The sequence below is a fragment of the Oncorhynchus keta genome, chromosome 6, assembly GCF_023373465.1.
Source record: "Oncorhynchus keta strain PuntledgeMale-10-30-2019 chromosome 6, Oket_V2, whole genome shotgun sequence".
Taxonomy (NCBI): Eukaryota; Metazoa; Chordata; class Actinopteri; order Salmoniformes; family Salmonidae; genus Oncorhynchus; species Oncorhynchus keta.
Genome location: NC_068426.1, coordinates 18,911,631 through 18,933,948, shown reverse-complemented (window position 1 = coordinate 18,933,948; position 22,318 = coordinate 18,911,631). Strand labels below are relative to the sequence as shown.

Genomic DNA, 22,318 nt, shown 5'->3' with positions numbered 1-22,318 from the left:
TCACCCACGTGGATACTAACACCCTAACACACACTCTGGGCATCGGTGCGTTTCTTCTGTGTCCACCACTGGTTACCAACCAGTACACCCAACCACCTGACCATGGTGATTCTATTATGAGGTTAATGTTCAGCACACAAACCAGCTGTCTGTTTTAATTTCCTCCCAAATAGGTTCCAGGTGGTCAGATTTGTGTGGGTCTTTGTGTTTCATTGCAGGAATTTAGTGGTAAATGTTTGTATTTGTTATTAGAGGCTGGGGTTAGAGGTCAGTATGCTGATATTTAGAGGTGAGGGGTCAGTGTGATGGCTGTCTGAGGACACAGCCCCTCCACCCCCTGCAGTGTCACAGATCATACAGTGCCTGCCCTGCCAATACATGTTCCTAGTGATTATCACCATGACAACCAGCCATTTGGATGTACTCGCCCAGACACACTTTCTCTGACACGTTAACACACACACACACAGACACGCTCACTAACACACAACCACACACACTCCTTCACTGTTGTCGTCTTTGAAATAACACCTGGTCTGTTGGTGTTCTTGCCACCTGGTCTGTTGGTAAAAAAAAGACGCTCACCTCAGTCCCCCCTGTTCCAAGCCTGCAGTGGTACATTCCAGTACCCCTCTGAGGTCTGTGCTTTCTGGAGCATACAGAGGAAGAAGCCTCCATTTTGGAGAGAAGGAGAAGGTAGATGTGGGAAAGAAGGGGACGGAGAGCAGAGCTGTAGAAAGTTATTTTTAGAAAAGCAATTTATATTAATCTCCTGCTTTCTGCTTTGTGTCAACTCAGATCAACATCAGCCTTTACATTGTCTTAAAAACATGGATTACCTACAGTAGGCTACATACATATCAGTGTTTGTGGTGTCGAGGGTGTATGTGTCAGTTTGTCTGTTTGCTACCGTGTCCGTCTGTATTTCAGGCTGATTTGTGTAGTTTTGTATTATAGGTCTGACTGAGAAGTAGGGGGCCAAAATGTCAGTACATTTTCCAAAATTCCCAGGTTTTTCAGAAATCCCAGTTGGAAGAATCCTACAACCAGGATTTCTGGAAAACCTGGGCAATTTGAGAACGTTACCAGAATGTTGCAACTCTAAGTGCTGAGAAGTGAAAGCCCTCACTTTCCCAGCTCTCTCTCTGTCAGTTTGTTCTACTTGTGTAGGTGTGATCAGAGCCAGGTGTGGTGTGGTGGTGCAGCTCATCCCCCCATATAAGATAGTATCATTGTGGTTCCTGCACTGACTGTAGAGGCTCCGCCATGTTCACCCACACAGAGGGAAAAACATCTGCACTGGGTTGCTATGCCACCAGCAGGCTGATACAAACACAGTGTGTCAGTGTAGCGTAACAGGTGAGGATTATTGCTGTATTGGAATCAGTTGTCTCTGCCTCTTTGGTCGAGGGGCACTACTGTTCTTGAGTCATTTTCAGAAAAGTTCAAAGCCAGGGTTTGACATTTTGCTTTTAACCTCAACATTTCTGCAAACTTTGAGACTATTGTCTATTGAGGCAACTAAAATAGGAGATTTGAAAGCATAGGACTTCCATTGGCAGATGTCTATTGTGCTCAGTGTTATTCTGCACCATGGCTGGTTGGTCACTGAGGCCAACATTTCTTCTAGTATAAACTAATTCTGAAGGAGTGGGATGGTCAGTCTCACCCCTGGAGCTGGCACCTGACTTGAGAGAAGAGATAGGAAGAGAGGAGAGAAGAGAAGGGGCAACAAAGCCTCCTTCACTCACGCCGCCAAACTTACCCTAGTAAAACAGACTATCCTACCGATCCTCGACTTCGGCGATGTCATCTACAAAATAACTTCCAACACTCTACTCAGCAAACTGGACGCAGTTTATCACAGTGCCATCCGTTTTGTTACCTTATACCACCCACCACTGCGACCTGTATGCTCTAGTCGGCTGGCCCTCGCTACATATTCATCGCCAGACCCACTGGCTCCAGGTCATCTACAAGTCCATGCTAGGTAAAGCTCCGCCTTATCTCAGTTCATTGATATCGATGGCAACACCCATCCGTAGCACACGCTCCAGCAGGTGTATCTCACTGATCATCCCTAAAGCCAACACCTCATTTGGCCGCCTTTCGTTCCAGTTCTCTGCTGCCTGTGACTGGAACAAATTCAAAAATCGCTGAAGTTGGAGGCTTTTATCTCCCTCACCAACTTCAAACATCTGCTATCTGAGCAGCTAACCGATCGATGCAGCTGTACATAGTCTATCGGTAAATAGCCCACCCAATTTTACCTACCTCATCCCCATACTGTTTATATTTATTTACTTTTCTGCTCTTTTGCACACCAGTATCTCTACCTGTACATGACCATCTGATAATTTATCACTCCAGTGTTAATCTGCAAAATTGTAATTATTCGCCTACCTCCTCATGTCTTTTGCACACATTGTATATAGACTCTCTTTTTTTTCTACTGTGTTATTGACTTGTTAATTGTTTACTCCATGTGTAACTCTGTTGTCTGTTCACACTGCTATGCTTTATCTTGGCCAGGTCGCAGTTGCAAATGAGAACTTGTTCTCAACTAGCCTACCTGGTTAAATAAAGGTGTTCTCAACTAGCCTACCTGGTTAAATAAAGGTGAAATAAAAATAAAAATGGATGGAGGAGGGAAAATCTAGATAGTGGATGAGGAGGAGTTGACGAAGAACAAGGTTATTCAGGAAAGGAATGTAACTGGTTTAGTAGTGTGATTGAATAATAAGTCATTGGAGCAGGGCTTCTTGCAGCAGTGGGGGAACTTCAGTTCTTTATGAACATCTATAGGCCCACATCACAGTTTAGAGGCAACTTATCCTCTTAGATGTTTATCTTTCCAGATGTTAATAGGAGATGCAATTAATAACAGATTTTAGACGTTTTTCCCTTTTCATAACCCACATAACGAAATCTGAACTAATGAATGGGTAATAATAATGGGAATGTCATAATATCATTGACATTCATATCTCAAGGGCCATTTACACACACACACACACACACACACACACACACACACACACACACACACACACACACACACACACACACACACACACACACACACACACACACACACACACACACACACAGAGAGAGAGAGAGAGTGTCAAAGAGATACACACACACACACAGAGAGAGAGAGTGTCAAAGAGATACACAATCACACTCCCTCTGCACTGAAATCCACACGCTAATTGAAAAACAAGTCAGCCGCCAGAGCATACAAACCTTCCTTATGCTTTCATTTGCCTAGAAACTGGTGTATGCATGCACAAACACACAGACATACACAAATGTGTACACACAGACATACACAAATGTGTACACACACACACACACACACACACACACACACAAATAGCAGGGGGATGCAGACAGTCAGGTGCAGCCCTCACACACACACACATACACACACACACAAGCACACAGTGAAGGAAAGGTGTCTCTGTAAAGCAGAGTCTTGATCTTGACTCTGGGGTAAATTATATCATTTGTTGCCAAGGATACAGGATGAGAGAGAGTGTGAGAGAGGCAGACATGTGGAGATTAAGAGAGTAAGAGGCAGACATGTGGTGAGAGCGTGAGAGGCAGACATGTGGTGAGAGAGTGAGAGGCAGACATGTGGAGATTAAGAGTAAAGCAGACATGTGGTGATCTTGACAGACATGTGGTGAAGAGTGATAGACATGTGGTGAGAGAGTGAGAGGCAGACATGTGGTGAGAGAGTGAGAGGCAGACATGTGGTGAGAGAGGCAGACATGTGGTGAGAGAGTGAGAGGCAGACATGTGGTGAGAGAGTGAGAGGCAGACATGTGGTGAGAGAGTGAGAGGCAGACATGTGGTGAGAGAGTGAGAGGCAGACATGTGGTGAGAGAGTGAGAGGCAGACATGTGGTGAGAGAGAGAGAGGCAGACATGTGGTGAGAGAGTGAGAGGCAGACATGTGGTGAGAGAGAGAGAGAAACAGACATGTGGTGAGAGAGAGAGAAACAGACATGTGGTGAGAGAGTGAGAGGCAGACATGTGGTGAGAGAGTGAGAGGCAGACATGTGGTGAGAGAGTGAGAGGCAGACATGTGGTGAGAGAGAGAGAGAAACAGACATGTGGTGAGAGAGAGAGAAACAGACATGTGGTGAGAGAGTGAGAGGCAGACATGTGGTGAGAGAGTGAGAGGCAGACATGTGGTGAGAGAGTGAGAGGCAGACATGTGGTGAGAGAGTGAGAGGCAGACATGTGGTGAGAGAGAGAGAGAAACAGACATGTGGTGAGAGAGAGAAACAGACATGTGGTGAGAGAGTGAGAGGCAGACATGTGGTGAGAGAGTGAGAGGCAGACATGTGGTGAGAGAGTGAGAGGCAGACATGTGGTGAGAGAGAGAGAGAAACAGACATGTGGTGAGAGAGAGAGAAACAGACATGTGGTGAGAGAGTGAGAGGCAGACATGTGGTGAGAGAGAGAGAAACAGACATGTGGTGAGAGAGAGAGAAACAGACATGTGGTGAGAGAGAGAGAAACAGACATGTGGTGAGAGAGAGAGAAACAGACATGTGGTGAGAGAGAGAGAGGCAGACATGTGGTGAGAGAGTGAGAGGCAGACATGTGGTGAGAGAGTGAGAGGCAGACATGTGGTGAGAGAGAGAGAGGCAGACATGTGGTGAGAGAGTGAGAGGCAGACATGTGGTGAGAGAGTGAGAGGCAGACATGTGGTGAGAGAGTGAGAGGCAGACATGTGGTGAGAGAGTGAGAGGCAGACATGTGGTGAGAGAGTGAGAGGCAGACATGTGGTGAGAGAGTGAGAGGCAGACATGTGGTGAGAGAGTGAGAGGCAGACATGTGGTGAGAGAGTGAGAGGCAGACATGTGGTGAGAGAGAGAGAGAAACAGACATGTGGTGAGAGAGAGAGAAACAGACATGTGGTGAGAGAGTGAGAGGCAGACATGTGGTGAGAGAGTGAGAGGCAGACATGTGGTGAGAGAGTGAGAGGCAGACATGTGGTGAGAGAGAGAGAGAAACAGACATGTGGTGAGAGAGAGAGAAACAGACATGTGGTGAGAGAGAGAGGCAGACATGTGGTGAGAGAGAGAGAAACAGACATGTGGTGAGAGAGAGAGAAACAGACATGTGGTGAGAGAGAGAGAAACAGACATGTGGTGAGAGAGAGAGAAACAGACATGTGGTGAGAGAGAGAGAAACAGACATGTGGTGAGAGAGAGAGAAACAGACATGTGGTGAGAGAGTGAGAAACAGACATGTGAAAAGAGAGTGAGAGACAGACATGTGGAGTGAGAGACAGACATGTGGAGAGAGAGAGAGAGAGACATATGTAGAGAGAGGGAGAGAGAGACATGTGGAGTGAGAGACAGACATGTGGAGAGAGAGAGAGACATATGTAGAGAGAGGGAGAGAGAGACAGACAGACATATGTAGAGAGAGTGAGAGACAGACATGTGGAGTGAGAGACAGACATGTGGAGAGAGAGAGAGACATATGTAGAGAGAGGGAGAGAGAGACAGACAGACATATGTAGAGAGAGACAGACAGACATATGTAGAGAGAGACAGACAGACATATGTAGAGAGAGACAGACAGACATGTGTAGAGAGAGACAGACAGACATGTGTAGAGAGAGACAGACAGACATGTGTAGAGAGTGAGAGACACATGTGGAGAGAGAGAGTGAGAGAAGGAGTGAGGTAGACAGGAATTAGTCTTGTTGAATGGGGCTGGAATAGGAGATGTGACGAGGCGTTATGTGAGTGGCCAGAGAAAGGAAGGCAAAAATAAATTAAATCCGACTGGTTGGTCAAAGGGGGCAGGGCCATCCTCACTCTCGCTTCTCTCGCTCTTCCTCTCTGCCTTCTCTACTGAGCCATTCCTTCCCTTTCTTTGTCTGTCTACTGAGGGGAGAAACACCAGAGAAAACAGTGTTTGTGACAGAGAGGGAGCGGGAAAGAGAGGGGGGAGAGGGGAGGACAAGAGAGGAATGACCAGATGGAAGAATGGAATGGCAATACATACCTTCTTTTCAGACAATAACCCCTTTCATGTCCTCACATCTGTGTCCTACCTGACAGTGGTTTCTCCTCCCTCTCTCCTGTGCGTGTATGTGTGTGCCGGCTAGCAGAGGTAGTGGATGCCCGTTCTGTTTAACAGGACGTCAGACTGAAGCTGAAGTGGGCTGCTGTCTCGCTCTCCCTGAGTGAGTGGCATCTTCACACAGCTGGGACCAGAGAGACTGTCTCCCCCTCTCTCTCTCTCTCACAGCACTCAGCAGCAAGGTAAGATTAAAATGCTCCTTCTCCTCTCTCACACACACACACTGGCAGGGGGTCACAGTAAGAGACCGAGGTTGCCCCGGAGAGGGATATTTCTCTGGTGACAGAGACACCAGTTACCGTGGAGGTATAGTAAGGTTTGAGGACAGTGATTTCTCTAGTGACAGTGACATGGTTGGAGACACCAGTCTTCTTGGTGACAGACACAGATGGAGGGCTGCAGACTGAAGCGACTGACTGACTGACTGTCCCTCTCTTTGTGCTGCTGGAGATACTAAAGATGAAATGTGGAGCCACCCCCTTCCTCCACTCACTCAGCTATACAGTACACTTCTCCATTTGTCTTATGAAATGCCCATTCTCTCTCTGACTATCCTTCTACTCCCTCTCTGTGCATTGGAAACAGAATTCCTGCATGTGTGTGTTAGAGGTCATGTGTGAGACACGGCTTGGGGTAGAATAGTAGTGGGGGAGTACAGATAGAGGCATTTGTGGAGGAAATGGAATCATTATTGATTGCTATGGTGATCTCAGGCACCAGGCAGGAAGCACTAGAGACACACTGACCATTGCAACTCTGTATACTGTATTGTGTGTGTGATGTGGACCAGACAGAGATGAGATACACTACATGACCAAAAGTATGTGGATACCTGCTTGTCGAACATCTCATTCCAAAATCATGGACATTAATATGGAATTGGTCCCCTCCTGTGCTGCGAAAAACAGCCTCCACTCTTCTTGGAAGGCTTTCCACTAGATGTTGGAACATTGCTGCGGGGATTTGCTTCCATTCAGCCACAAGAGCATTAGTGAGGTCGCGCACTGATGTTGGGCAATTAGGCCTTTCTTGCAGTCGGTGTTCCAATTCAGCCCAAAGGTGTTCAATGAGGTTGAGGTCAGGGCTATGTGCTGGCCAGTCAAGTTCTTCCACACCAATCTCGACAAACCATTTATGTATGGATCTTGCTTTGTGCACAAAGGAATTATCATACTGAAACAGGAAAGGGCCTTCCCCAAACTGTTGCTACAAAGTTGGAAGCACGGAATCATCTAGAATGTCATTGTATGCTGTAGCGTGAAGATTTCCCTTCACTGGAACTAAGGGGCCTAGCCCGAACCATGAAAAACAGCCCCAGGCCATTATTTCTCCTCCACCATACTTTACAGTTGGCGCTATGCATTGGGGCAGGTAGCGTTCTCCTGGCATCCGCAAAACACAGATTTGTCCATCGGACTGCCAGATGGTGAAGCGTGATTCATCACTCCAGAGAACGTGTTTCCACTGCTCCAGAGTCCAATGGCGGTGAGCTTTACACCATTATGTAGCAACATTTGAAATGGTGTTTTTTACATTGGATAAAAGCAGAGACACAGAGCTACAAAATGGCATATCATACACTGTACTTGAGGAACAATGGGAAAGTAATTCTGCTTCAAAAATTGATAAACTTGTAACCTCACTTTTGAGAAAAGGGCCTTTGAATGTTTCAGCATCGTTTACACCCTCTTAAGCTTTAGCCCCACCCATCTCTTTAAGGGTTGATCCGAGCGTTCTGTCCTAACAACAGTCTAACAACAAAGCTAACTGGCTAACATTAGCAATTTACTTTTTATGCCAACGTTTACTGACACCGGCCATATTCATTGCGTGTTGAGCATTCGTAAATTTGTCCGTTATTCTGCGCTCTGGCACACTCAGATGAGAGTGCTCTGAAATCGGAGTAGATAGCCAGAGCAAATTTACCAGCTACGTCGATCAACTGTTGTCGCAGTGACAGTCTATTGAAATGGTTACTTGCATAGTGGAGTCTTTTGTTAAGACATGTAGCTAGCTTGCTAGGTCAACAATGAACCATAATCCCAACTCATGATGTTACTACCCTGTATTAATCTGCAGGTAGCTAACCAACCAGGTTCAATGTTAGCTAGCTAACATTAGTCTATAACTAGCAAAGCAAATGGCTTTGAGATACGAATAATAAGATCATACATGTAATGTAGGCTTGCAAGCCCGCCAGCTAATGTTAGCTAGCTAGCTAACAGTATACTAACTTGAAATGAAAACGACTTTCTGTCATAATTAGTAATGTCTAATATCTGAAAATATAGCTAACTAGACTATCTTACCCTTATACATCATGGATGGATGCCTCTCCCTGTCACAAATGCCATGGTTGCCCTTAGTTTGAAGATGTAATCCAGAGACAGTTGTTTTCTCCATCTCCTTAGCTATCATACTCTAATTCCACTGATTTCAAAAGTTGGTCCTTCAGAAAGTGGAGAATAACACTTATGCAGTTCTACTATGCAATACTTTTTTAAAAAGCCGTGTTAGACAGGATTACCTACACATACTGACCAGCTCAAATAGACAGAAGTGTGTTATATTGCAGACCAATCTGAACTCATCTCTCGGCATGTCCAGCCCATTCATTATCTCAGCGAAATCATGGCTAGCCGGAAGATTGCTGTCTTTTTCTGTGGCTAATCCAACTAGGCTCGTAATTTAACCATTTTATTCGTATTTACAGGTGGCATACAAGTCTGTTATTAAGGCACATGAAAGTTCACATGTTCCATAAGGCATTTCTGCCAAAAAACGCATTTTGGTTAAAAAGAAAGTGAAGTAGTGACCCGCGACATACGCCTAGTTTCCTGAAACGAGTCACATTTCATGACGCTCCGGACGAACAGTTGTTGTGCTAACGCTGTATTCTGTAGTGAGTGTTGCAACCAAGGACAGACTAATTTTACACGCTACGCACTTCAGCGCTGGGCGGTCCCATTCTGTGAGCTTGTGTGGCCTACCATTTCACGGCCATTCTACTGTCAATGTTTGTCTATGGAGATTGTATGGCTGTGTGCTTGATTTTATTCACCTGTTAGCAACAGGTGTGGCTAAAATAGTCTAATCCACTAATTTGAAGGGATGTCCACATACTTTTGTATATACCGTGTATGAGCGGTCTATCTATCATGTATTTTGTATGAACAATACATTCTTTATTATCCTAAATGTGTGTGTGTGTGTGTGTGTGTGAGTGCGTGTGTGTGTGTGTGCATTTGTTTGTGTGCATAATGTTTCTGTGAGAGACAATGCACAGTGCTGCATACTGGTATCTGTGTGAGAGAGGGTTAGTGTATGTGTGTATACAGTGTTTGCTGTATATTGACAGCTACAGTAGATGAGTAAGCAAAGTCTATTCTCTGCCTGTGGACACAAGGAGGATGTAAAAATAGCTATTTTTCCCCTACACCCTCTCACCCCCTGAATTAGAGAGATTTCCTGTGTGCTGACATACTATAATCCCTCTGCGGTCTCACACACACACACACACACACACACACACACACACATGCACACACACATACATACACGTGCACGCACACACACTCCATAGACAAACATTGGGGCAGCAGGTAGCCTAGTGGTTAGAGCGTTGGGCCAGTAACCAAAAGGTTGCTGGATTGAATCCCCGAGCTGACAAGGTAAAAATATGTTGTTCTGCCCCTGAACAAGGCAGTTAACCCGCTGTTCCCCGGGAGGCCGTCATTGTAAATAAGAATTTGTTCTCAACTGACTTGCCAAGTTAAATAAAGATTAAATAAATAAAAAAGACATTAAAAAAAACACACACAGGGCTGATATCACGTTACCACTCTTGATGCCCCTCTCACCTGTCCTCCTTTTGTTGTCCTAATTCATTAATGGCGCAAGACTGGAGGCAGACATGTACCTGTAGACTCACTAGATCTGACATATATTATGGTGAAGAATGCATCCTTGGAGCATAGATCTCCAGAAGTGCTAGATTATTGGATATGTAACTTGGAAGAACACTATAGAATCAAGATATTATAATGCATAGTTGCAGCCCTCACAAACACTCTGACCATATATTTGATAACTTTGTCTCATAAAAAATGTTCTGAGTTCTTGTTCTACCTAAAGTTTATATCGCTTTGGGCAATTTGACGGTAACTGAAATACACTTTGACTCAGATCTTTCACTTTAAAATGTATGTCAAACAAAAACCATTGATTTCAGAGTTTAACAAACCATACAACTCTATGCACAAGGACTACTTTGAGCAGCCCCCCAGCTTGAAAGAGCGATTGTCCATTCATCAGAATGAAGTGCACAGAAGTTGGGGGAGGGGTGTGTGAGATTGCGTGGCCAGACAAGTGAAGAAGCAGTGGAGAGGGAAGGAAGGAAGGAAGGAAGGAAGGAAGGAAGGAAGGAAGGAAGGAAGGAAGGAAGGAAGGAAGGAAGGAAGGAAGGAAGGAAGGAAGGAAGGAAGGAATTAGTGTTTCTGGCTGCTTTACACAATGAGTACAATGTGTGTTTACTCTGATTCACTGAGTCACAGGCCAGTTCCCTGGGTCAGAATATTAGGGTTTTCCTGATAATAAGGCAGCATGTTTACCTCAATTTGACTTGACTCCAAACACGCATTCGCAAACACACACACACATGCAAGCATACACACACACTCACACACACAATTGTATGAATTGAGCAGATCCTATGGATGGGCAGCGCTTGAAGTTATTTATTCAGTGTATAAGAAACGTAGTGAAACCGTAACAGGCAAAACTGGCGTTTCAGTTTAGCCTCATAGTATCTAGGGATAAGAGAAAAGGATGAGGATTAAGAGAGAGAAAGGAGAGACTCATTCAAAGGTAGGTCAGACATGGGCATGGCCACACACAGCTGACTGGCCTTGTTTTCCCTTGTCACTGTAACTACTATACCAAACATCTGAATGGAATGGAGCTGATTTGCAAACCACAATTTAGTCAGAGAGATAATTTGGGACATGTAATAAATTGCAATGTACAGCTGTCCATATGGAACGTATAAGAGACAAATGTCTTATGTGCATGTGTGTTTGCATTGTGCTTTAGTACAGAGTAGTATTATTATAAACATCATAACATCATAGAGCTTCAATGCCACACAACACTCCTTCTGTGGCCTCCAACTGCTCTTAAATGCAAGTCAAATTAAATGCATGCTCTTCAACCGATCATTGCCCGCACCCGCCCGCCGTTCTAGCATCACTACTCTGGACGGTTCTGACTTACAATATGTGGACAACTACAAATACCTAGGTGTCTGGTTAGAATGTAAACTCTCCTTCCAGACTCACATAAGCATCTCCAATCCAAAATTACATCTAGAAACGGCTTCCTATTTCGCAACAAAGCATCCTTCACTCATGCTGCCAAACATACCCTCATAAAACTGACTATCCTACAGATCCTTGACTTCGGCGATGTCCGCTCCACTCTGCTAGCTAGCCAACAGCTAGCCAACAGCTAGCCGACAGCTAGCCGACAGCTAGCCAACGGCTACCGAATAGGACTCAACAACCCGGTCGCATTCACAGGTAGTATCACATTTATTTCATTTCATTACAGTACAACGGTTTGATTTGTTTGATCGTAGCTAGCTACACAGCTAGCTACATAGCCGTCTTTGTATCAAAGATAAGTGTGTAGTCTAGAGGAATTTTCTAGGTTAGCTAGCCAGCTATTGTCGTTCTTTTAACGCAACGTAACGTGAACAACACTGCTAGCTAGCCAGCTAGCCCCCGAATAGCAGCACTGCAGAAACTATTCCACTCAACGGAACGACTTGATTAGTGTAGTGTCAACAACGCAGCCACTGCCAGCTAGCCTACTTCAGCAGTACTGTATCATTTTAATCATTTTAGTCAATAAGATTCTTGCTACGTAAGCTTAACTTTCTGAACATTCGAGACGTGTAGTCCACTTGTCATTCCAATCTCCTTTGCATTAGCGTAGCCTCTTCTGTAGCCTGTCAACTATGTGTCTGTCTATCCCTGTTCTCTCCTCTCTGCACAGACCATACAAACGCTCCACACCGCGTGGCCGCGGCCACCCTAATCTGGTGGTCCCAGCGCGCACGACCCACGTGGAGTTCCAGGTCTCCGGTAGCCTCTGGAACTGCCGATCTGCGGCCAACAAGGCAGAGTTCATCTCAGCCTATGCCTCCCTCCAGTCCCTCGACTTCTTGGCACTGACGGAAACATGGATCACCACAGACAACACTGCTACTCCTACTGCTCTCTCTTCGTCCGCCCACGTGTTCTCGCACACCCCGAGAGCTTCTGGTCAGCGGGGTGGTGGCACCGGGATCCTCATCTCTCCCAAGTGGTCATTCTCTCTCTCTCCCCTTACCCATCTGTCTATCGCCTCCTTTGAATTCCATGCTGTCACAGTTACCAGCCCTTTCAAGCTTAACATCCTTATCATTTATCGCCCTCCAGGTTCCCTCGGAGAGTTCATCAATGAGCTTGATACCTTGATAAGCTCCTTTCCTGAGGACGGCTCACCTCTCACAGTGCTGGGCGACTTTAACCTCCCCACGTCTACCTTTGACTCATTCCTCTCTGCCTCCTTCTTTCCACTCCTCTCCTCTTTTGACCTCACCCTCTCACCTTCCCCCTACTCACAAGGCAGGCAATACGCTCGACCTCATCTTTACTAGATGCTGTTCTTCCACTAACCTCATTGCAACTCCCCTCCAAGTCTCCGACCACTACCTTGTATCCTTTTCCCTCTCGCTCTCATCCAACACCTCCCACACTGCCCCTACTCGGATGGTATCGCGCCGTCCCAACCTTCGCTCTCTCTCCCCCGCTACTCTCTCCTCTTCCATCCTATCATCTCTTCCCTCTGCTCAAACCTTCTCCAACCTATCTCCTGATTCTGCCTCCTCAACCCTCCTCTCCTCCCTTTCTGCATCCTTTGACTCTCTATGTCCCCTATCCTCCAGGCCGGCTCGGTCCTCCCCTCCCGCCCCGTGGCTCGACGACTCATTGCGAGCTCACAGAACAGGGCTCCGGGCAGCCGAGCGGAAATGGAGGAAAACTCGCCTCCCTGCGGACCTGGCATCCTTTCACTCCCTCCTCTCTACATTTTCCTCCTCTGTCTCTGCTGCTAAAGCCATTTTCTACCACTCTAAATTCCAAGCATCTGCCTCTAACCCTAGGAAGCTCTTTGCCACCTTCTCCTCCCTCCTGACCACGCTTGGATTGCGTCCTACCTGACAGGTCGCTCCTACCAGGTGGCGTGGCGAGAATCTGTCTCCTCACCACGCGCTCTCACCACTGGTGTCCCCCAGGGCTCTGTTCTAGGCCCTCTCCTATTCTCGCTATACACCAAGTCACTTGGCTCTGTCATAACCTCACATGGTCTCTCCTATCATTGCTATGCAGACGACACACAATTAATCTTCTCCTTTCCCCCTTCTGATGACCAGGTGGTGAATCGCATCTCTGCATGTCTGGCAGACATATCAGTGTGGATGACGGATCACCACCTCAAGCTGAACCTCGGCAAGACGGAGCTGCTCTTCCTCCCGGGGAAGGACTGCCCGTTCCATGATCTCGCCATCACGGTTGACAACTCCATTGTGTCCTCCTCCCAGAGCGCCAAGAACCTGATGTGATCCTGGACAACAAACACCCTGTCGTTCTCAACTAACATCAAGGCGGTGGCCCGTTCCTGTAGGTTCATGCTCTACAACATCCGCAGAGTACGACCCTGACTCACACAGGAAGCGGCGCAGGTCCTAATCCAGGCACTTGTCATCTCCCGTCTGGATTACTGCAACTCGCTGTTGGCTGGGCTCCCTGCCTGTGCCATTAAACCCCTACAACTCATCCAGAACGCCGCAGCCCGTCTGGTGTTCAACCTTCCCAAGTTCTCTCACGCCACCCCGCTCCTCCGCTCTCTCCACTGGCTTCCAGTTGAAGCTCGCATCCGCTACAAGACCATGGTGCTTGCCTACGGAGCTGTGAGGGGAACGGCACCTTAGTACCTCCAGGCTCTGATCAGACCCTACACCCAAACAAGGGCACTGCGTTCATCCACCTCTGGCCTGCTCGCCTCCCTACCACTGAGGAAGTACAGTTCCCGCTCAGCCCAGTCAAAACTGTTCGCTGCTCTGGCCCCCCAATGGTGGAACAAACTCCCTCACGACGCCAGGACAGCGGAGTCAATCACCACCTTTCTGGAGACACCTGAAACCCCACCTCTTTAAGGAATACCTAGGATAGGATAAGTAATCCTTCTCACCCCCCTTTAAGATTTAGATGCACTATTGTAAAGTGACTGCTCTACTGGATGTCATAAGGTGAATGCACCAATTTGTAAGTCGCTCTGGATAAGAGCGTCTGCTAAATGACTTAAATGTAAAATGTAATGTCATTTACAAAGAAGCCTCCAACACTCTACTCAGCAAATCGGATGTAGTCTATCACAGTGCCATCCATTTTGTCATCAAAGCCCCATATACCACCCAACACTGCGATCTGTATGCTCTCGTTGGCTGGCCCTCGCTACATATTCGTCGCCAGACCCACTGGCTCCAGGTCATCTATAAGTCTTTGCTAAGTAAATCCCCGCCTTATCTCAGTTCACTGGTCACCATAGCAGCACCCACCCGTAGCACGTGCTCCAGCAGGTATATTTCACTGGTCACCCCCAAAGCCAAATTCTCCTTTGGTCGCATTTCCTTCCAGTTTTCTGCTGCCAAGACTGGAACAAATTGCAAAAATCACTGAAGCTGAATACCTATATCTCCCTCTCTAACTTTAAGCATCAGCTGTCAGAGCAGCTTACCGATCATTGCACCTGTACATAGCCCATCTGTAAATAGCCCACCCAAATACCTCATCCCCATATTGTTATTCATTTATTTTGCTCCTTTGCACCCCAGTATCTCTACTTGCACATTCATCTTCTGCACATCTATCACTCCAGTGTTTAATTGCAAAATTGTAATTATTTCACCACTATGGCCTATTTATTGCCTTACCTCCATAATGTTACTAGATTTGCACACACTGTATATAGACTTTTCTATTGTGTTATTGACCGTACCTTTGTTTATCCCATGTGTAACTCTGTGTTGTTTGTGTCGCACTGCTTTGCTCTATCTTGGCCAGGTCGCAGTTGTAAATGAGAACTTGTTCTCAACTGGCCTACCTGGTTAAATAAAGGTGAAATAAAAATAAGATTTAAAAAATGGGAAAGTCATTTTCACTGTCAGATAAAGTACATTCATACACACACGTTCTCCATTTCTGTTGCTGTCTCACACATGCATATTCCATCTATAAATTGCAAATCAGCTCTGCCCCCTTTTCTCTCTCCCTCCCTGCTATCTCTGTGGCCCTCTTTATGTCCAGACTAGAATGGTTGGAGACTAAAGCGGTTGCTATGATCCGTTCTCTTCAGAGAACCAGGCACACAGGCCTTTATCAGTGGCTGGCCACAGGCTGCAGTTGCTGCTGGGAGTTGGTGATCAGAGAGGGGCTGGATGCAGGGTGCAGGTCTGGTTGACTGGTGATAAACTGCCTGCCTGCTCACCCCAAACAAACTACTGTTCCAAGCAGATTAGGAGGCAGACACGGAGAGAAAGTGAAACAGAAAAGGAGAGAGGAGAGGATAGTGTTGTGTGTGTAGCTGCAACTAATTTCTTTGTTGTTGTTAAAGTAAAGCTGATCTTGGACCAGTGCCTAAAGGTAAGTAGGCGTGTGGACGATAGCAGTTATAATGTGTACCATTGTAGGGAGTTGTAGTGCAGTGTTGGAGGTGCATTAACATGTACAGTGGTGGAAGTAAATGACTTTTACTTAAGTATATTTTTGGGCTATCTGTACTTTACATTATGTAAGCGGACCAAGTACCTTGAGGTTTCTCTAAAGCGGAAAGGTGGAATAAACAAGTCAGGTAGAGGTAATTGTTCATTAATTAATTCTTAATTGAACAAAGTTCTCTTGAGGTATTTCTTTCTTCTTAAACACTACAACACAATCAAGGATTATCTCCCAAGGAAAACATACATATTCTTTACAAGAATAAGGAACATAAGGACAGTATCTTTAAACTATAACACAAATCATGGGTGTGTCACCGCCTTAACGATCCGTCCGTGTAGAGGTCCCTTCGGGTGGTGGTCCGGATCGAGGTAGTTTGTCCCCTTCATCTCCCTTCTGAAAGGTACGTCCTCTCCCTTGGAGAAGCAAACACTCTTTTCTTTCTCCCCCCTCTGCCAGTTCCCTCCTCTCTCTTGTAGGGGGGAGAGAATAGCTCATTAGTACCATCAGCTGTGCATAATTGCCTCTGATCACCTTGACTCACATGCCGGGCTGGGCTACTGTCAGTGGGAGCAGCCTGCCCTCTGGTGGTCCTTCCACATACCTCCCCCCTCAGGACCGGACTGGAGCGTCGGGCACCAGATGCACCATCTTGGTCGCGCGGCTGCATTCCCATCTGGCTATTCTGTTGTTATTGTTTCTCTTGCTGGCCATACACGCGAGGGGAGCATGGTCAGTAACGAACTTAATGGCTAGGCCTCTTTCTCTACGGTAACATATCTCTGTTCCTGATCACTGAGCTTCCAACTTATAAAGAGATAGGCCTCTCTGCTTCGCCTTCACCCTGAGCTAAGACTGCGCCGATCCCCGTATCTGAGGCGTCTACTTGCACAATGAACTCTTGGGAGAAGTCAGGAGTATGCGGGACGGGCTCAGAGCACAGGCTTTTTTTCTTTTAGCAACTGGAAGACATTTCCGTCTCGTCCTTCCACACTAACCGGTTTGGCAGGTTTTTCTTGGTGAGGTTTGTGAGGGGGTTGGCAATGGTTGCATATCTTGGGATGAAACGGCAATAATATCCCGTTATCCCCAAGAATGCCCAGACGTCCCGCTTTGTCTGGGGCCGAGGTCAGTCCCGAATGGCCTGTGGGTGTATTTTTCAGTTCCCCACAGTGTATCCCAAGTATTCCGCTTCAGACAGACCCAGGCAGTGTTTTTTGGGGATTGGCAGTCAGCCCTGTACCCTCCAAGCTCACGAGCACTGCCCGTAGTCGCAGGAGGTGGCTAATCCCAGTCCTCGCTGTGGATGACCACATCATCTATGTACGCCACCATGTACTATTGATGGGGTTGTAGAATGGCATCCATGAGGCGTTGGAAAGTTGCTGCAGCCCCATGCGGTCCAAAGGGCATCTTCATACTGAAAAAGCTCCTCCGGTATGGCGAAGGCAGTCTTTGGACTGTCCTTGGGAGCCACCAGCACTTGCCAATAGCCCTTCATCAAATCCAGGATGGTGATGAACTTGGCTTTCCTAAGCACTCCAGGAGTTTATGCACGTGGGGCATGGGATACGTACCGAACGTAGAGATGGCGTTGTGTCTGTATTTCTTCCTCTGCTCCAGAGGACGAGGCCGAGGTTTCCTTGTAGGACTATCATCTCAGGCTTGGATTGGTTTTGTTCTTTCTCTGCATTCCTGCCCCCCTGCGGTGGCCCGGCTCTTGGAGTGTGATAGGAAGACCTGATCCCCTTTGTCCGGTGCGTAACGTCACCTGCCGAAGCTCCTTATATAGGGGACAGTCTCTCCTGATCAATAATGGAACCTTCAGCTGGGGTACTTTCGCCCTGACTGTACACCTTCCTTTCGGGGTGAGAATGGACAGACTCAGGGTGGGGTAATAGTGGGTGTCTCCATGGATGCAGGAGGCGGCTACTTTGTCTGGCAGCAGTGTTGCTATGGTCACCTGCTCCTCCACTAAAGTAACCATACTTCCCGAGTCGAGAATGGCTACCACGTCTCGTCCTTCTATTCGAGCCGGATTCTCTGGGGCTGGGGCTATTTCTGCTAACCAACAGGGGTAATCCTGCCGTCTCTGACCAGGATGCGCGGGGATGGCCAGCGCTGACTCGGTGGCCATGGACTTGTCCTTTCTGGGACATTGTGGGGCGTAATGGTCCGGAGACTGGCATTTATAGCACCGACCCTGTTGTGTGATTTCTCCCTCTTCCGGAGTGGATTCGGTCATTTTGGTGGCGGACGTGCCGGGATTAGTCAGGGAACGGGCTTGTCAGAGTCCTTTCGGGCCTCTTTGTCCACTTTTAACAACTCCCATGTTGACGGCTGAAGACGGGTTAGCTTGGTCCTTCCACAATCACTATTTTATATTTTCGACTACTTTTACTTCCCTTCCCTTCCTAAAGAAAATGATGTACTTTTTACTCCATGCATTTTCCCTGACATGCAAAAGTACTCGTTACATTTTTAATGCTTTTCATGCACCTATCAAGACAACACCCCTGGTCATTCCTACTGCCTCTGATCTGGCAGACTCAATAAACACAAATTATTTGTTTGTAAATTATACATGTTGGAGTTTGCCGCTGGCTATCCGTAAATTAAAAACACAAGAAAATCGTACCGTCTGATTTGCTTTGGGCTGAGATCCCGCTAATGGGATCGATATGACAACAGCCATTGAAAGTGCAGGGTGCCAAATTCAAAACAACAGAAATCCCATAATTAAAATTCCTCAAAGATACAAGTATTTTACACCATTTTAAAGATACACTTCTTGTTAATCCCACCACAGTGTCCGATTTCAAAACAGCTTTACGACGAAAGCAAACCAAACAATTATGTTAGGTCAGAGCCAAGTCACAGAAAAACACAGCCATTTTTCCAGCCAAAGAGAGGAGTCACAAAAAGCAGAAATATAGATAAAAGTAATCACTAACCTTTGCAACCGCTGTGTCAGATTTCAAAAAAGCTTTACTGAAAACGCACACCATCCTATAATCTGAGTACAGAGCTCAGAGACCAATACAACCCAAACAGATATCCACCATATTGTGTAGTCAACAGAAGTCAGAAATGTATAGTTATAAATAGTTATAAATATTCACTTACCTTTGATCTTCATCAGAATGCACTCCCAGGAATCCCAGTGCCACAATAAATGTTTGTTTTGTTCGATAATGTCCATAATTTATGTCCAAATACCTCCTTTTTGTTTGCATGTTTAGCCCGGTAATCCAAATTCATGATGCGCGATCACTAGGTCCAGACGAAAAGTAAAAAAGTTCAGTTACAGTCCATAGAAACATGTCAAACGAAGTATAGAATCAATCTTTAGGATGTTTTTAACATGAATCTTCAATAATGTTCCAATCGGAGAATTCCTTTGTCTTCAGAAATGCAATGGAACTCAAGCTAACTCTCACGTGAACGCGCGTGGCCAGCTCGTGGCTCTCTGCAGACCTCTGACTCATTCCCCTCATTCGCCCCCACTTCACAGTAGAAGCATAAAACAAGGTTCTAAAGACTGTTGACGTCTAGTGGAAGCATTCGGAAGTGCAATTTGACCCCATAGCCACTGTGCATTCGATAGGGAATGAGTTGAAAAACTACAAACCTCAGATTTCCCACTTCCTGGTTGGATATTTTCTCAGGTTTTTGCCTGCCATATGAGTTCTGTTATACTCACAGACATCATTCAAACAGTTTAGAAACTTCGGAGTGTTTTCTATCCAAATCTACTAATAATATGCATATATTAGCAACTGGGCCTGAGTAGCAGACAGTTTACTCTGGGCACCTTATTCATCTAAGATACTGTCGTGTCTTTGGCTATGCCGTATTAAGTGATATGACATGCTATTCTATAAAATCATTTCTCCGTAATTAAGATGACTTGATTGAGCTAATCATGTAAATGTAATTAACTAGAGTCGGGGCACCACAAAATAATATTTATAGAGCTGTTATCTTCCGAATAAACTCTTAAAGACCTAGTAATATTTTACAGAAATAGCAGTCAATATTAATCGTCACCTTAATTCAGTCTCATCTGAAAGTTGTAAATTCTTGGTTATCTTCACGAACCCTGGCTAACAAGTTGAATCATCAATACAAAATTGCGTTTAATTATTTATTTACTAAATACCTAACTAATCACACATAATTACACATACACATAATTAATCATAACTTGATTACAAATTATGTCATAAAGGAAAATGTCCCTAGCGGGCGGAACAGATATGACAGCTTGTTACACAAAAGAAAAGGGTCTGGGTTTGAAGGAAGAAGTTGTGCTATCGTAAATACAGTATCATTTGGAAAAGGAAAATGCAATAAATATTTACTCTGAGCAGCGCTTCGGTAGGTTGGTGGCCGTGTTGCCAAACCGAGTCCCTTGTCCTTTGAAGAATGTCTCTGGTGGTCAATTGGATACGTTGTAGTAACGTCGTTGTTTTGATAGACGGGATACTCTGTCTGTTCCTTCCTAACCCTCGTTTGCAGCTGCTGTTGCTAACTGAATGGCTAGGAGGTATCACTTCTGTAGTGAATAAGAGTTCAAAGTTCATACCATTCACAACCAAAGCTCACGCTGATGTTGGCTTCGTTCTGTAATTATTACCTCAACCATTCTGACATCGGACCGTCGTCCTTACATCCTCGGAACAGGAGGTTATATTGTCGTCAAGGCTTTCTATAGGAAGGGAGAGCAGGGCGTGTTTTGAAAAGTTTTATAACCCATGTCCCTTCACAGGGACGGGCCACTGATTGAGCAGAGCCATAAACTTATGAAAACCCACATCTCTCATTTGGAAGCTAAAATTACATTTCCTCTCTTCACCAATAATTCTATATTCAAACATTTCAATTGAACAACAATTCCATGTGAATCCGATAACTCTGATGTGTAGACTTTCCACTGTAGAGTTTGTCATCTTATCATTGATGAGAATGTCTCAGATGACAACCGAACTGACATCATATTCATTGATACTTAAGTATATTTAAAACCAAATACATTTAGACTTTTACTCATTTAGTATTTTATAGGGTTGCTTTCACTTTTTTTATTAAAGTATCTTTACTTTTACTCAAGTATGACAATTGGGTGCTTTTCCCACCACTGACAGTGTAGAGCCCTCAAACTCAACTCTGGACCTCGAAGCCAGTTCCACTGCATTTTTCCATTGTTCCCCTCTAATCAGGGACTGCTTTAGACCTGGGACACCAGGTGTATGCAATTAAATATTAGGTAGAACAGACAACCAGCAGGCTCTGGACCTCGTAGGGTAAGAGTTGAGTACCCCTGGTGTAGAGACTCTGTACAGAGACTGATTGTCAAGCATGATGTGGCTCGTGATTGATTTCTACATGTTGTTTTTGTGGTTTAGAAACAGAACATTATTTTATAGTTTAGCAACTGAACACTGAACAGTCTGTCACCCTTTCTCTCTCTCTCTAGGTTGTGAATTAGAGCTAGTATAAGAAAGACAGACGGGTTGTGTAACCCTCAGTTTTATAGTGGAGGGCTTTCCAGACACAGACCAAGTGTGGGGAGTATTTCTACCTTGTACCTGTGTACAGTACATTTTATTCATTTAGCAGACACTCTTATCCAGAGCGTCTACAGTTAGTATATTCATCTTAAGATAGCTAAGTGAGACAACCACATACCACATATCACAGCTAGTAAGTACATTTTTTCTCAATAAAGTTAGTGCTAGCAGGAAAAAACAATTGTATGTTTTTGTTTATTTTACAGTTGTTTTTTTACTGTTTGTGTGTTTGTGTCCATGTCAGTCATTCGTCTTGCTTGTATACTAAAGTGTGTGTTCATGTATGTTTGCTCATGTTCTATCTTAACTCATTATTATGTAGATTCGTTGCTGTGTTTATAGATACAGTATTTCCAATGATTAACTTCTGAAATTCTGTTCCCTGAAGTATCTAAAGCAGTTGTGCGAGTGTATATTATGTATGCATGGTGTGTGTTAAGTGTGTGCTTGTCCTTTCCCAGGTTGGATGTATCACCCAGCAGAGCAGTATTCTGGCCGTAACACCAGGGACTCCTACCCTGCTGGAGGACCTTCCAGAGGAACATGGGCCCTCGTCAACAGTCGCCCCTGGGGCCCTCCAAATAGGTGAGCTCTCTTCTTGCACCACTGCCTACTGACCCAATCACAACTCTTCTTCTTGTTCTGTAGTCTGTGCTGAGCCAATGGTAACCCTCCTTTCTCTACTGTAGATTCAATGGAGGAATCAACCAATCTCACCACCTAAACAAGATTTATTCAGACAGGTGAGTGAAACATCTCAATTGTTCAGATCTTACATTGTGTGTAGAAAGTCCACAGTCACCTTAATGTA

General features: G+C 45.5%; 1 protein-coding gene across 5 annotated transcripts in view; it reads left to right on the top strand.

Annotated features, from left to right (window-relative positions):
- Positions 1 to 22,318, top strand: part of LOC118385164 (lysine-specific demethylase 6B-like) — a 44,303-nt gene that overhangs the window by 940 nt on the left and 21,045 nt on the right. For 2 of the 5 annotated variants that reach the window (XR_008139215.1, XM_052521059.1), the window contains exons 2-4: positions 6,145 to 6,298; positions 21,969 to 22,092; positions 22,197 to 22,250. Coding sequence is in view for 4 of the 5 variants with exons in the window: in XM_052521059.1 (XP_052377019.1) it covers positions 21,974 to 22,092; positions 22,197 to 22,250 (173 nt within the window). In the remaining variant the exon portion in view is untranslated. Of the gene's footprint in view, positions 1 to 6,141; positions 6,299 to 15,706; positions 15,860 to 21,968; positions 22,093 to 22,196; positions 22,251 to 22,318 lie in introns of those variants that run through there. The other 3 variants (XM_052521060.1, XM_052521062.1, XM_052521061.1) reach the window with 3 other exon arrangements.